General features: G+C 46.8%; 1 protein-coding gene across 1 annotated transcript; it reads left to right on the forward strand.

Moving 5' to 3' along the window:
• Positions 1 to 871: 871 nt before the first annotated feature.
• STC1 (stanniocalcin 1) lies at positions 872 to 13,285 on the forward strand. The gene is made up of 4 exons (XM_044225136.1): positions 872 to 1,229; positions 3,213 to 3,355; positions 3,990 to 4,201; positions 10,115 to 13,285. Exons 1-4 carry the CDS (start codon positions 1,112 to 1,114, stop codon positions 10,383 to 10,385), a joined length of 744 nt encoding a protein of 247 aa, XP_044081071.1. The 5' UTR covers positions 872 to 1,111; the 3' UTR covers positions 10,386 to 13,285.
• Positions 13,286 to 14,170: the final 885 nt, after the last annotated feature.

Raw genomic sequence — 14,170 nt, forward strand, 5'->3', positions numbered from 1 at the left:
ACCAACACTCCCACTGTTTGCAGTCATGCTGGTGACTTAAAAGATGGACTCGAGGTTAATATGGGTTACTGGAGAATCATAGCTTTAGAGATGTAAGTAAGGCTAGACTCCACTGTGCGGATTTCACAGATTTGAAAACAGAGGCAGAACAAGGAAAAAGGACTTGACCACGGTCATAGAGCTAGTCAAGAGAGCGATTGGGACCACAGCTCGGAGCCGTCCTATCCCAGTCCATCAGGGCCCTTCCACTCACATCTGTCCCTCCTCGGGGACTCGTATATGTGAGTGAGAGCTCTGGACACCCAGATGCATCCAGAGAGCATCACAGACCCACATGTATGTACCAGTGATGGGGACAGCACTGTGCATGTAGCTTACAACAGAGACTACGAGCTGGTAAAATCAGACCAAAACTACTATCAAGAGGTTAAATTAGAATCCAAAGAGACCACATTCCCCATCCTGCTGATGATACCCACTCCTCCCTTCCCCACCCCCACCAGTAGCTCATTAAAAAGAAAAAAGGAAAAAAAAAAAAAAAAGATGATTTCCAAAAGCACCTTGTTGAGATTTTCATATGATTTCCCCCTAGTTCAGTCAATACATAGTCATCCCTCAATTCCACGAAAATAGCTTTTCAGACATCTATGCACACATTGTCACACACACACATGTACAACATTGGCAGCAGGTACTTTTAATTTGCTGGAAAATATTTCTAAGAAGTCAAACAGCTCCAGCCCAATGAGCGTGCCCTCGGATTGGCTAGCCAGACCAGTTGAGGGACCTGATTGGTCCCTGATCCTAAGGACCGATAAGAACGGCTATAAAATCCCTGGGTGCAGCTCTTGGGCCCCCAGTTTGCAAAAGCCAGAGGTGCAAGGAGCCGCCACTGCAGCAGCAGCAGCAGCAGAAGCAGCAGCAGCAGCAGCAAAGCGTCAGCAGGAACAGCATCAGCAGCAACAAAAAATCCTCATCAAATCCTCACCTAGGCCCTCAGTGTATCCAGATCCACATCTTCACTCAAGCCGGGAGAGGGAAAGAGGAAAGGGGGGGGGAAGGAGAGGAAAAAAAAAAAAAAACCAGCAACTTAGCGGAAACTTCTCAGAGAATGCTCCAAAACTCAGCAGTGCTTCTGGTGCTGGTGATCAGTGCTTCTGCAACCCATGAGGTGGAGCAGAATGATTCTGTGAGCCCCAGGAAATCCCGGGTGGCAGCTCAGAACTCAGGTAAGCGGCAAACCCAGTACCGGTTTCTCCCCCAAAGAGCTGTCCTCATTTGCCTCTCGCTTTTGCAACTGTGTCTGTGACGGCTGATCTTGATAATAAATGTGCTTCATGCCTGATGGCAATAAACTGCCAGTGTAATCCAATAGCCTTAGGAAGTGGAGCTCCTTTGTTTAATAAATTGCATGCAACTAACGAAGAAGCTGGGCGCTCTGCTGAGGGTATTTCATTGCATAAGCCTAGCCTGATTGCCTGAAATCTGGCACGTACCCTCTTGGGGGAGGGGGGGAAAGGGGGCGGGGAAAGGCTTGAATGTTGGCATGCTTCAAAGCGCTCTCTATACTTTCCAGAAGCCGAAGCTGATCTTAAGGTGAGACATGATTTGTCTGATGCCCCCCACCCCTTCCTTCACCCTTAAGACCCCATAACTGGACTTCCTTGCCCCTTCAGAGAGCACACAGAAAGCTCCCTCTGCAGACAGATTTATGGAACCGAAGCCCTCAAGTCTGACAAATCCCGGGCAGATGCAGAGAAAACCCTACACTCCCACCCCTGACACTGCTCCTTCTCTTCCTCCCGGCTTTCTTGTGCTTCGTTCAGCTGCCCGTGCAGCCCAGGGCCAGAGGGAGAGTATTTGGGAAACACAGCAGCAGTTTCTTCAAGGGGAAGGTCTCACTCTGGTTCTGACGCCCAGAGCAGTTAATTGTGTATTATCTTGGCTCTAGAGGACAAGAATCCTTAGGAAGCCGGCACTAACACCTCTGCCTTTTGACTTCCCTTGTGCAGCTTCCTCCTCCAACATTGCCGACCCCTTTCCCCCAACTGTCAGCAAAGATGGGCTCGCAGGTGTCCAAATGCTGCAGACAACACTCCCCTCCGAAGAGCACAGGTCCTTGCCTAGAGGAGGGCTTTGCTTCACTTCCTTTTGTACTTAGTTGCTATAGAAATGCAGTGATTCACAATTCCAGCTTGCCTAAAACAATAGCAACCCTAATGCATATTAAAACTGCTTAAAGCAAAGTTATAATTTGAACCCGTGGAAATATATAATTAGGGAAATGACTTGTAACATCCCAGAGGCTGCGGGTGGTGGGAGGGGGAGGGGAAGCCTAACCGAACCATGCTTTTGATCTCAGAGGAGAATCCTATGGTATGAAGGCTGCAGATCATTTCTTGCCGAGCTGCTTGCCAGAACACCCCCCTTCTGTAGGAGAGAAATTACTTTTATGGGAGATCTTATCCAGAATGTAGAAAGCCTCATGCAAGTTCTTTGCGGTTTTTCTTCCAGTCTTGCACAAGGGGTGCCTTGGCCTTGTTATTCCACACCTGTGTTTCTCTTTTAAAAAAGAAATGGCTTTTAATATGAGAGAGATTATGCATACCTCTAAGCACTGTCCTGGGTGGGGGTTGGGATCAAACATGAATGGACCAGATCCCTTTCTACCGATAGGAAGGTAAGTTCAAAGCCCTCGATGGGAAGGGTCTCCAGATGAACTCCTGGCAAATTCTTCTCTGCCACTTAGGCTAAAATTCCATTCCCATTACTCTGGAGTGCATTTTTCGGGAGCCAAATGGACTCCCTGGCCCTTCCACTTGGTAAACCTGACCGCCAGCCATCGCCTCCTGCCTTCCAGTGCTTTCAGGCTCTGAGGGGATGCCCTTTGATGCTGCAGAGCTCTTCAAGCACCTGCATTCCGCAGACTCTGACCTTCCTTCTCCAGCTATCCAAACTGTATGTAATGGTGAGACCAAGAGGGAACACTCACGCCCTCCCTCTCCTTCCACGTGGTTTTGGTCTTCTAAGCCAAAGGATCTGCCCGCCCCACTTTTCCCATTCCCACCCCCCTCTGAATAGGGCCCTCCACTGGCCCCATCGCAGATGTCTAAGAGGCGTTCTTCTGACCCCTTGTCCTTGAATCTTGCCACCTCGACCCCTCTGAGTCACCGTCACGTTTGACCCAGATTGGGTGGATTTGTCTCTTTCAGCTGAAGTGGTTCGCTGCCTCAACAGTGCTCTGCAGGTCGGCTGTGGGGCCTTTGCCTGCCTGGAAAACTCCACCTGTGACACAGATGGGATGTATGACATCTGTAAATCCTTCTTGTACAGCGCGGCTAAATTTGACACTCAGGTAATAAGACCTTGACCCATGCCTCCCGCGGGCTGCTTGTCTTTAACACCGTGTTCAACTTGCTCGGCTTCTCAGCCTCCTCAGCCTAAATTCTCAACTCCAGCGTGCGCACACACACGCACGCGCGTTTTTGGCCAGAAAGTCGGTTCTGTACACAACACTCCCCACCCACTCTAACGCATGAATGTACCGCGCCGAGAGAGGCTGTCTTATAAGGGACAGGTGACGAGCAGAAAAATCTTTGCCTCTTCAAGAGGAAATAAAAACGTTCTTCGAACAAAGAAGTTCTCCTCACTGTAGGACCTGGCATACCAGCTTGTGGGTTATCACAGTCTCAATCCCAAGGAGACAAAGCCATTTTATGGCTGTTGTTAAGCTGCAGGGTGGTGGATTAGGGCTCATCTCTTTTTCTCCCCTGTCTCATTATTTCTGTGGAGCCCAATTCTGCCGGTAGGCAAAGAGAATGGGGACATTTTTTTTTAATCCTGGTCACGGCGTAGTTTTCTCACTGCGAGGACATACCTATGGCCACAAGACGCGGCCAAGGCAAACCCCCTTAAGTTCCACATTGGTATGCCCTGTCTTCTCTGGCCAGCTCGAGCTAAAGCTTCTCCCTCTATCCCTTGCCTGGCAGGGAAAAGCATTTGTCAAAGAGAGCTTAAAGTGCATCGCCAATGGGGTCACCTCCAAGGTCTTCCTTGCCATTCGGAGGTGCTCCACTTTCCAGAGGATGATTGCTGAGGTGCAAGAGGAATGCTACAGCAAGCTGAACGTGTGCAGCGTCGCCAAGCGGAACCCTGAAGCCATCACCGAGGTCGTCCAGCTCCCCAACCACTTCTCCAATAGGTACAGAATGAGTCCACTTTTTTGCAATGGGGCAGGGGGAGCCCGGGGGAGGGGGAGGTGGGGCGTTGGCAGAACCAGACATAGAAGGGGGTTAATTGCCACAGTCAGGATCTTATTTTAGCTTGCAGCCTTCCCAGCTTTTGCAGGAAAAAATATGTTTGCGATTGGTTGTGACAGCTTAAGCAGCCTGGATTTTTTTTTCCTCACTATTATAGGAAAAGTCTTTCCATGCAGCTAATAGAAAGCTTCATCTGCAGCCTCCCTGGGTACATTTTTTTTGTCAGTTTCTCACCATAAGCAGGAAAGGATTTGGGAAGTTCATGGAAACAAGCTTGTGAGACCTCAAATTTGACTGAAATTATGGCTATGCACCATACAATTGACCATTATTAAGACCCTGATCAAATGTCATAATGCAGACTTTTAAATCTGCCTGTGTTCTGAGTCGGTCCCAAGCCCAAACTGGTATTTCAGCAGGTGGCCCAGAGTAAGCCATGTCACTTCACTGGGATTCAGATTTCCTTTGTGAAAAGTGAAATGGCTGGACGAGATGACCCCCATGTTCCCTCCCAGGTCTATATTATTCCTTTCTCTAGTCCAAGATTTCCTGCAATGGTGTTCAGATGACTACTCAGTCACATTCTCATCTCAGTATTGTCCCATGACCCAAAGCCACTGAACTAGTCACATCTGAGCACCGGCCTCTCTGTGCCCCTGGCTCGCTGTCTTTGCCAGCTGGGAGAAGGCTGACATCCTCGTTCCATGGCCTACAAGGTTTCCCAGCAAGAACCAGGCGTTCCCATCTGTGATGAAGTTGAGAGAGTCCATAGGGCTGGCGTGGAGGCAGGACAAGGACAGTGAGGGCAGGATAAGTTCAGCCTACTATGATGCCTTGCAGCCTAAAACTTGACTCCCAGTCCTGATGCGTTAGGATCCTTTGACACTCCACGCAAATCTGCACAGACTGACAAAGATGAGTCCTACTGCATGTTACCTGGACCACCTAAGGGCTAACACAGACTTCCCTGATTGCTTTCCTAGCTGGGTGCTGCCACCCTTCTTCTGACAGTGGCAACAGCCTACTCCTCCCAGGGCTGACCAGTGATTGAGTCAGGCACGTATATGCAACTGGAGGACGGGAAAAGTAGCTCTTCCTCAGGGAAATGCTAAGGCCCCTGACATTAAAACTTTGTAAAATTTCTGACCCACACTTACCTACACATTAAGTGCTCTTCAGAACCTCATGTCAATTTATAAGTTTGTTGGTTCAGTACTTGGAAGTGACAATGGGTCCTACCTGATTTTTTCAGAACAAGAAAATCAAATCCAGAATTTATCTCAAATGGCCTATCTCTTGATATTGACCTTGGTCTTAAAATTCTCCTAAGAAGAATCTAGTTACATCTGAAGACTGGGTAGGGGGGGACCAAACCAACAAACAAAAAAATCCAACCCTGGCTAATTGTTGGAGACTCCTTCACCATGGGGATGGGGGGGAGAATTTTTAGTAGACAGGGGCTAGGATCAAGTATGTATTTGTGTGACAACTGGGGAGCAGGGGAATGTTGACAATGCCACTGTGATGAGTTTAGAACTTTAAGGATCCCGTGACAATTTGTGACTTATAAATACAGCATATAATCAATCTGAAGGCATTATGAACCTCTCTGTTTCAACTGAGGTCGTATCTTCCATTATGAAGGGAGAGGTCTTACAGAAAGGACGATATAGATCTGCCCTATGTGATCCTAAGTATCTAAGAAGAGGTCAAAATAGGAGTTTTGAATCCAGGCCACTATCCCTTTTAAGGAGGGTCTCCTTTTTACCTCCTTGAGCAAATGGTCACAAGGAGTCTTGTTATCTTCCTTTTCCATCACAGGGAAATCACACTTATTAGGAAAGTAGGGGAAAGTGGCCATCGCTTGAAGACCAGAATCTTCCATGCAGCTCTTTACTCAAGTATTTCATTCCCCCTGGCTAATATTATTCCTGCTTAGAACTGTAGAGATTTCCGGTTCCCTGCTGGGCTTGATTTGCTCTATTTAAGCTCCTCACTCTTCTGAAACATCCTGCTTTCCCAGCCTCTGCCCCACCACAGATACACACTAAGTTGTGCCAGTTGGCACAGAACTGTGAAGGGAAGTAGTTACAGGTTCATTCCACCTTCCTGTGACTTATCTAGCATGAGATTTGGGCCTGGGAGAATCCAAAAGCCTGTGACTGGACCAGGAGCTAGAACAGGGATGTTTTCCATGAGAGAAGCGCACTCAGAAGAGAAGGGAGAGCTGGAGGTCCCCCCCGCTGAATTTGCAAACCGCTCTCTCAACCATGAGGGAGAGCAGGCAAAAATGGATCAGGCAAGCAGAGCAGTGTGAGGCCTGGGAAGAAATCAGACCAATCCAGATCCAGAGTGGGAAAACTGACGAAGCTTCCAGCTCTCTAGGGCATGGATAGGGAACAGGAAACAGAAGAATAATATTGATCAAGGGAAACAAAGGACTATTTATAAACCCTCACACAGAACGTTCCTAGGCAGTATGTGTGTATTTGGGTAGGCATGGCTGAAGCAGTAGCTATGGAGAATATCTGATCGTATTCTTTACCAGGAAAAAAAAAAAGTCTGTGAGGGAATTTTCATAGTGGGAAAAAGAAACGTGCTTTAAAAGGTCCTTTCGGGCTGGGTGGTCAGAACACTTAGCCCACCGAGTCCCCGCCGCATATCCCGCCATCCCCTGTAAAGGTGAAGGAAAGAACCTCCTTAACTAGTCCTAAGTCTTCCTCCAGAAAATGGTCCTGAAGCAACCCGCCCCATCTTTGTTAAATTAAGAGAGAAAATAGATATCAAATCCCTAGAAACAGAGAATACCATGGCTGGAGATGATCACAGAGGTTATCTAGACTAAATGCCTCATTGTGCTGATTTAAAGAAGAGAGGCCCAGAGAGGAAAGTGACCCACTAAAGGTCACGCAGCTATTGAATGACAGAGATGGGCCTAGAACACAGGTGGCCTTGAGCCAAGCCATTTGATTCCTACTTCAAAAATGGCAACGAGTAGAACCTATAGGAAATATGCACAATCCAAGCAGACTACAAATAGAAAAAAAAAAACAAAAAATAATACCAAGGAGAACCGAGTAAATGTACCCCTTGGTGATCAACGATTACATCTGTGTACGTTCTCTTCTCAAAGAGAAGGCACATCTTACCAATAGCTACAGCGACATTAACAGTTGGTACAAGATGGTACTCAATTAAATATGTGACAACTGCCAAGTCAGCTTCTGCTGGAGACACAGTCTCTTAAATAATCTCACTTGGTGATTTCTAGATAGGAAAGATCTGTCTCATTTTTAATCTACACGATCCAGGAGGTCGGCGCCCTTCCTGTGTATTCCAGCCCTTAATGGAGAGGTGGAGGATTAAACTGTCGCTCACTCTGGCCAATGAGGCGGACATCAAGGCAGCTGGACAGGCTGACAGGTTTCCTAGACTTGGAGGGGCTGCTAATGGAGCTATGGTCATCTTCTATTCCAACAAGCACTCTTAGCCTGCCCTTGCCGGGTTCACAAAGCTCCACGAGAGAAGCTAAGGGTAGATTTGGGGAGAGTCACTAGGGTGCTCAGGCCGGCAAGGCCATCATCCGGAAACCCCAAGAATAGGTGTTCTCTCTGGGCTAGCAGAGAAGTCAGTAGGGAAGATAGAAGCCTTCAGACAGGGAGAGCAGGCACTTGGACAAAGTGGGGCCCAAGGGACACATGTGGCCTTAAAGAGGCAAGGCTTAGTTTCGTGACTGGTATTAGACATCTTCGTCCAGGCAAGAACTTTCAATGTTGAGCGAAGGAGAGACCATCTTCTGCAGTTCATCTCGGGGAGCAGGGAGGGTGTAATCTGTTGTGGACAGTTATTTCTAGAAGTGGAAGGGTTAACTTCTAAGTTCTAAAGTCCTGGTTGGGGGTCAGGAGGGTGAGAGATCAGAAACCTTATTCTGTAAGATCTAATCACCCTGTGAAATAGACACAGAGATCAAGGGGACCCATGTCCTTGCAGAGCCCAAGAGGAAAGAGGTGCCTGGGGATCTATGTGGGTGTGTGGATATCTGAAGCTGTTGGTACAAAGTAGTTTATTCTCAGTTTTTCCAAAACCATTTTTCTCCCCATTTGCCCATCCAAGTGAGATCTGCTTTGACTCATGTGCTTTATAATTCCAAAGGGTTGGAAAATGTGTTTCTGTGCCAGAGAATCCCAATTTTAACAACAGCTGGATATAATCCTCCCTCGTGGGAGGGGTAGGGCCAGGACTGTGTCCGAGACCCAGACAACAGCTCTTCACTTGCGGCCCCCACCTTCCTTCTGCTCGCTCACGGGAGGGTGACCGCTCTGCCTCATTACCCGTGTTCCACTCTGTTTACCGTACATCCTTGAAAGGACCTCTCTGGGGGGTTAAGTTATTCTGGAAGGATGTTTGATCCTGGGCTCTGTGAGGTGAGTTAAAAATAAACAGCCTTCTTTTCATGGAAGAGCTTGTGGCCCCAGCGACCCACAGGCTCCTCTGGGGAGAGAGTCTCTCCACATAAATACGTAGGTCACTGTCATCGGGAGAGTCTCTTATTAGTGAACACGGAGCTAATGGGTTTTTACAAGTGCCACCTCAAAATGGAGCAAACACATCCCAACTCAAATTGAAAAATTACCTGAGCCGTCTCCCCGATGAGCAGGACAAGTAATGCGTAAGCTGTCAGGACAGTCTGTGCCCGAGCCATAATGCTTAGCCACAGCATTCTGTATGCCTAAAGCACTTGCCCCTTGGATGAAGGTGACTAATACCAAACACAAGGCTTTTGGGTAAAACTTGAGCACACCTACCTCTAACTTCTCTTCCTGGAATCCTGACTTAGTGAAGAGAATTATTATTTCTCAAACTCCCCATTTCCTTCGTGGCCACAAAATAAATCATCAAATGGACAATGAGCAGGCAACAGAGCCCTAGGATGTCGGCACATGTGGGTTACAAGGAATAAGGACACAAATCCCGCCTTCAGTAAGTTAACAGTCGAGCAGGGAATGCTAACCAGTTGTCCGTAAAATGCTCAAAAGAGGAAGAGGGAAGCAAAAGCTAGAGCAGTGGGGGAAGGCTTTGGAATTACTGAAGCAGAAACTTCCCAGTCCTTCCATTTCAGGGTTCTCATTGCCTGGCATCTGGCCTTCTGACTACAGTGTTCCTTGGAAGAAAGACTGAGAATGGGTCAATGGCCATTATCAAGGCTAACGGAGTGTACGGCAGGGAAGTTAAATTGAATAGAAAAGTGCACTAGACACTGAAGGCAGAGGCCTCCTTTAAAAATAGAAGTTTGATCCAAAACCGTCGTGTGCCCCTACACCTGCACACACACCACCGAGCAAAAGGCAGATTGCAAAGATCCATCAAAATACCTGCAAATGCACGCGAGTGACTGCTCATCTAACAGTCTCGCCAGGGCTGGGCTCACCTCCTGCTGTATTTAACTAAGTCCTGCTTCTACCACTAACCCTTCGTATGACCTTGGACAAATCACTACAGCTCTTCCACCTTCCTCTCTTCTCGATAAAATGAGATGATGCAATGTAGCCACTGAATGATCTCTGCAATCCCCTCCAGCTCTGTGACTGGGCTGTTTCTAGAACTGTTAGACATCCCTGGCAGCCAGTTCTTCTCCAAGTGTGACCTACGTGTCCTGAGCATTAAACGCATATGCACTGAAACTAAGAAGTCCCTGCACAGAAGTCAGAGGCGAGGGCCATCTTCAGCTGATGACCGGTCCAGATTTGCAGGGTTGGGCCGTTTGGGATGGGTGTTGGCTGCGGCCCGGATGAAAGGCCTGGCCTGCCTTGCCCTCCCTGATTAACTGTGGCATGTGCTCTCCTTCCCCAATGCAGATACTATAACAGGCTTGTCCGAAGCCTCCTGGAATGTGACGAAGACACAGTCAGCACCATCAGAGACAGCCTGATGGAGAAAATTGGGCCCAACATGGCCAGCCTCTTTCACATCCTACAGACGGATCACTGTGCCCAAACACACCCGCGAGCTGACTTCAACAGGAGGCGCACCAGCGAGCCGCAGAAGCTGAAAGTCCTCCTCCGGAACCTCCGAGGTGAGGCGGCCTCTCCCTCCCACATCAAACGCACCTCCCATGAGAGTGCATAAGCAGGGAGAGGCATTCACAGCCTTGCCAGACTAGCTTCATTTGAAAGGTGTTCACACACCGACTTTGAGTGTACTGTGCCTGGTTTGATTTTTTTTTTTTTAAGTAGTTCCTATTTTCTATTCCCCTTCCAGAAAATTGCATGAAACGAGGCTTCTGTAATCAATATCCCAACATTCTGCGATGGCAGCATTCCCACAGACAGAACATGTGTGCTCTTTCTGCCTCTCGGCAGGAGAAAGTACCCTCTTTGATCACGTTCCTTCCCCAGGCCCCCCTCAAACTCCTCTCAAACACAAAGCATTCACGTAAGGCCCAGTCATTATCATTGGAAGCTGTGGAGCCCTTTTAGGATGGTTGCCCAAGTAGAGTTAGCTGATGAGAAGCGACTTAATTTAAATGCATGTCTTAAATGCCCATAAAGGTGTTCAACGGAATTCGTGTGATGAATCTGTGCTGGCCACGGACGAATATGAATGTCGTGTTTGAATTCTTGATCTCTCATGAGCTAGTGTCTTACGGTCTTGACCCTCCAGTGTGTAATTTCCTTTCCAACACATTTACCAAATGGCTCAAGCCTGGCTCTTCAACCGGGGTGTGAGCCTGCATCTTCTTGCATCTAATGAAAAACAAAAAGCTAACATCTTTATGTACTGTAACTGCTCAGAGCTTTAAAAGTATCTTTAACAATTGTCTTAAAAACCAGAGAATCTTAAGGTCTAACTGTGGAATATAAATAGCTGAAAACTAATGTACTGTACATAAATTCCAGAGGACTCTGCTTAAACAAAGCAGTATATAATAACTTTATTGCATATAGATTTAGTTTTGTAACTTAGCTTTATTTTTCTTTTCCTGGGAATGGAATAACTATCTCACTTCCAGATATCCACATAAATGCTCCTTGTGGCCTTTTTTATAACTAAGGGGGTAGAAGTAGTTTTATTCAACATCAAAACTTAAGATGGGCCTGTATGAGATAGGAAAAACCAACAGGTTTGTCTGAAGGACCCCAGGTAAAATGTTAATCTCCCAGCCCACCTCAACCCAGAGGCTACTCTTGACTTTGATCTCTCCTGAAACGGCTCTGTCACGTCCAACCGGGAGTTACAGGAACCCAAAAGAGCATCCCTTTGGGCTCGGACCACTTACAGTTCGATAAGGCCTTACTCTACCTTGGGAAGTGGCAGTTCCTGACTCGCCCGCCATCTTTCATCGGTGAACCGATGATGGTGTGGGAGACTTTCCCTTAAATCAGTCAGGAACAAGTCAGTCAGCCTTTGGGTCTTCAGTTCCGGGGACCTGGGGCTGAGGTGGTATAAAGAACCCTGGGCTGTCCAGCCTTAATAGACTCCTCTTACATTTTCGTCCTGTAGCACACTGTCTGCCAAAGTAGTCCTGGCAGCTGGGCCGTCTCTGTAGGATCGCAAAAAAAAATAAAATAATATAAAAAACAAAAAAAAAAAAAAAAACCAACAAAAAAAAAACAAAAACAAAAAAAGCAAAAAAAATGGGGGAAAAAAAACGAAAAAAGAAAAAAAAGAAAAAAAAAAGAAAGAAAGAGGGAAACAGAGCTGGTGGTTTGATTATTTCTGCCGTGATGTTTACAAGATGGCAACCACCAAAGCCAAATGATTAACCTATCTATGAACAACAGTAGTTTCTCAGGGTCACTGTCCTTGAACCCAACAGTCCCTTAAGAGTGTCACTGCCCACCAAAGGTCAATGTCGAGGGAGGAGGAGGGGGGAGGGGTAGGACTATAAGGGCCACTCCAAACTCGCTTAGGTAGAAACTATTGGTGCTTGACTCTCACTAGGTTAAACTCAAGATTTGACCAAACCGAGTGATAGGGATCCTGGTGGGAGGAGGGAGGGCACATCTCCAGAAAAAATGAAAAGCAATACAACTTTACCATAAAGCCTTTAAAAGCAGTAATGTGCTGCTCAAGGACCAACAGCAATCACAGCAGACCCAGCGGCAGCACACACACTGCTGCCTTTGTCCCCACACAGCCTCTAAGCGTGCTGACATCAGATTGTTACGAGCATTTTTATACTCAGAACTGTCCCATCCCCAGGTCCCCAAACATATGGACACTGCCTTAGCCTCTTGGAAATCAGGTAGATCATACGCTAAGTTGATCCTCCCCCCCCTTCCTAGCCCCCCACCCCCAGGCAAGGCTGACTTCTCGAACCAGAAAAGCTATTCAAGTTTGTGTGTCGTGTCCATTTCGCAAACCCACGAAGCCAGGACCCCAATGCGACAAATAGTTCACGAGTATTCCTAGCAAAATTCTCTCTTACTTCAATCCAGTAGAATCTCTTTTTTTGCTATGACCTCTTCAAACCGTGGTACCCCCCTTTTTTCCCCACAATGATACTTCTAAATGTATCTATAATACATATATCTACACATATGGAAAGAAGCAGTTCTCACGATGTTGCTAGTTTTTTGCTTCTCTTTTCCCCATCCCATCTCACTCCCTCCAACTCCCCCCTAAACTTCCAAAGCTTCGTCTTGTGTTTGCTGCACAGAGTGATTCGGGGGCTGACCTAGACCAGTTTGCATGATTCTTCTATTGTGATTTGGTTGCACTTTAGACATTTTTGTGCCATTATATTTGCATTATGTATTTATAATTTAAATGATATTTAGGTTTTTGGCTGAGTACTGGAATAAACAGTGAGCATATCTGGTATATGTCATTATTTATTGTTAAATTACATTTTTAAGCTCCATGTGCATATAAAGGTTATGAAACATATCATGGTAATGACAGATGCAAGTTATTTTATTTGCTTATTTTTATAATTAAAGATGCCATAGCATAATATGAAGCCTTTGGTGAATTCCTTCTAAGATAAAAAAATAATAATAATAAAAATAAAGTGTTACATTTTATTGGGTTTTTTTTTTTTTTCTCCCCAATGTCTTTCATTGTTATTCTTTGAAAACTTCTTGAATGAGACTTTCTGAACATGAAGTTAGCGGCGGATCAATTTCTTGAATGTCATAGATTAAATGCCGATATGCAAACAAAGGTAGTTTAAGTCAACACTTTCCAGATTTCCTTTCAAGACCATTTTGTGGCTCCCGTTAGCCTCACAATAAAATCACAACCCAAACTCCTTACAAAGTTCAAAGAAGCTGTACAGTCGGGACACCATTTGGCTGTCCTGCCTCAGGACTCCCCTTTCCTTCCAAGCAGTGAACCCCATGCTCTAGAAGCAGGAGTTCTGCTAAGGCCTGCGCCCTCTCTCCCTCGCAGGCCTTTACCTCCCCTGTTCTCACTTTCTAGCAGACCTTGCCCCCCACCCTGGGCTCAGACCAGAAGCACCCATGTTCAGTCACCGATGTGCTCCCAGCACTGTAAAAGCACCCAGACGCAGGGTCTCCTTGGTACTTTAAATTAATGCATGATTTAGAAGGAGTTCAGGAGAGGGGAAAAAAGGCAATCAGTGTGACAAGGGAGGCAGAGAGCTCTGTGGTGATGAGGACCTGGCTTCGGGGTCGGACTTCTGGCATTTGAGATCTGGCCCAGCCACTTATTAACCGCGTGATGTCAGATGACTTCACCTCTCGAGGCAGCCGTTTCTTCCTCTGTTCAAGAGGATAGTGATAACTATCCATAGGGCTACTCCCAAGAAGATGAAATCAGTGCTTACGTGTCCAGCATACTGGATTGCTCGCTAAGTGGCCCCTATTGTCACCCAGGAGACAGGATGAGGGGATGAGATCAAAAGGAAGAGACGTCCCTTCTCAAAAAAATGAGGAGAGAATTCACAG

This window comes from Neovison vison, chromosome 11, assembly GCF_020171115.1.
Source record: "Neovison vison isolate M4711 chromosome 11, ASM_NN_V1, whole genome shotgun sequence".
In the NCBI taxonomy this organism is placed as follows: Eukaryota; Metazoa; Chordata; class Mammalia; order Carnivora; family Mustelidae; genus Neogale; species Neogale vison.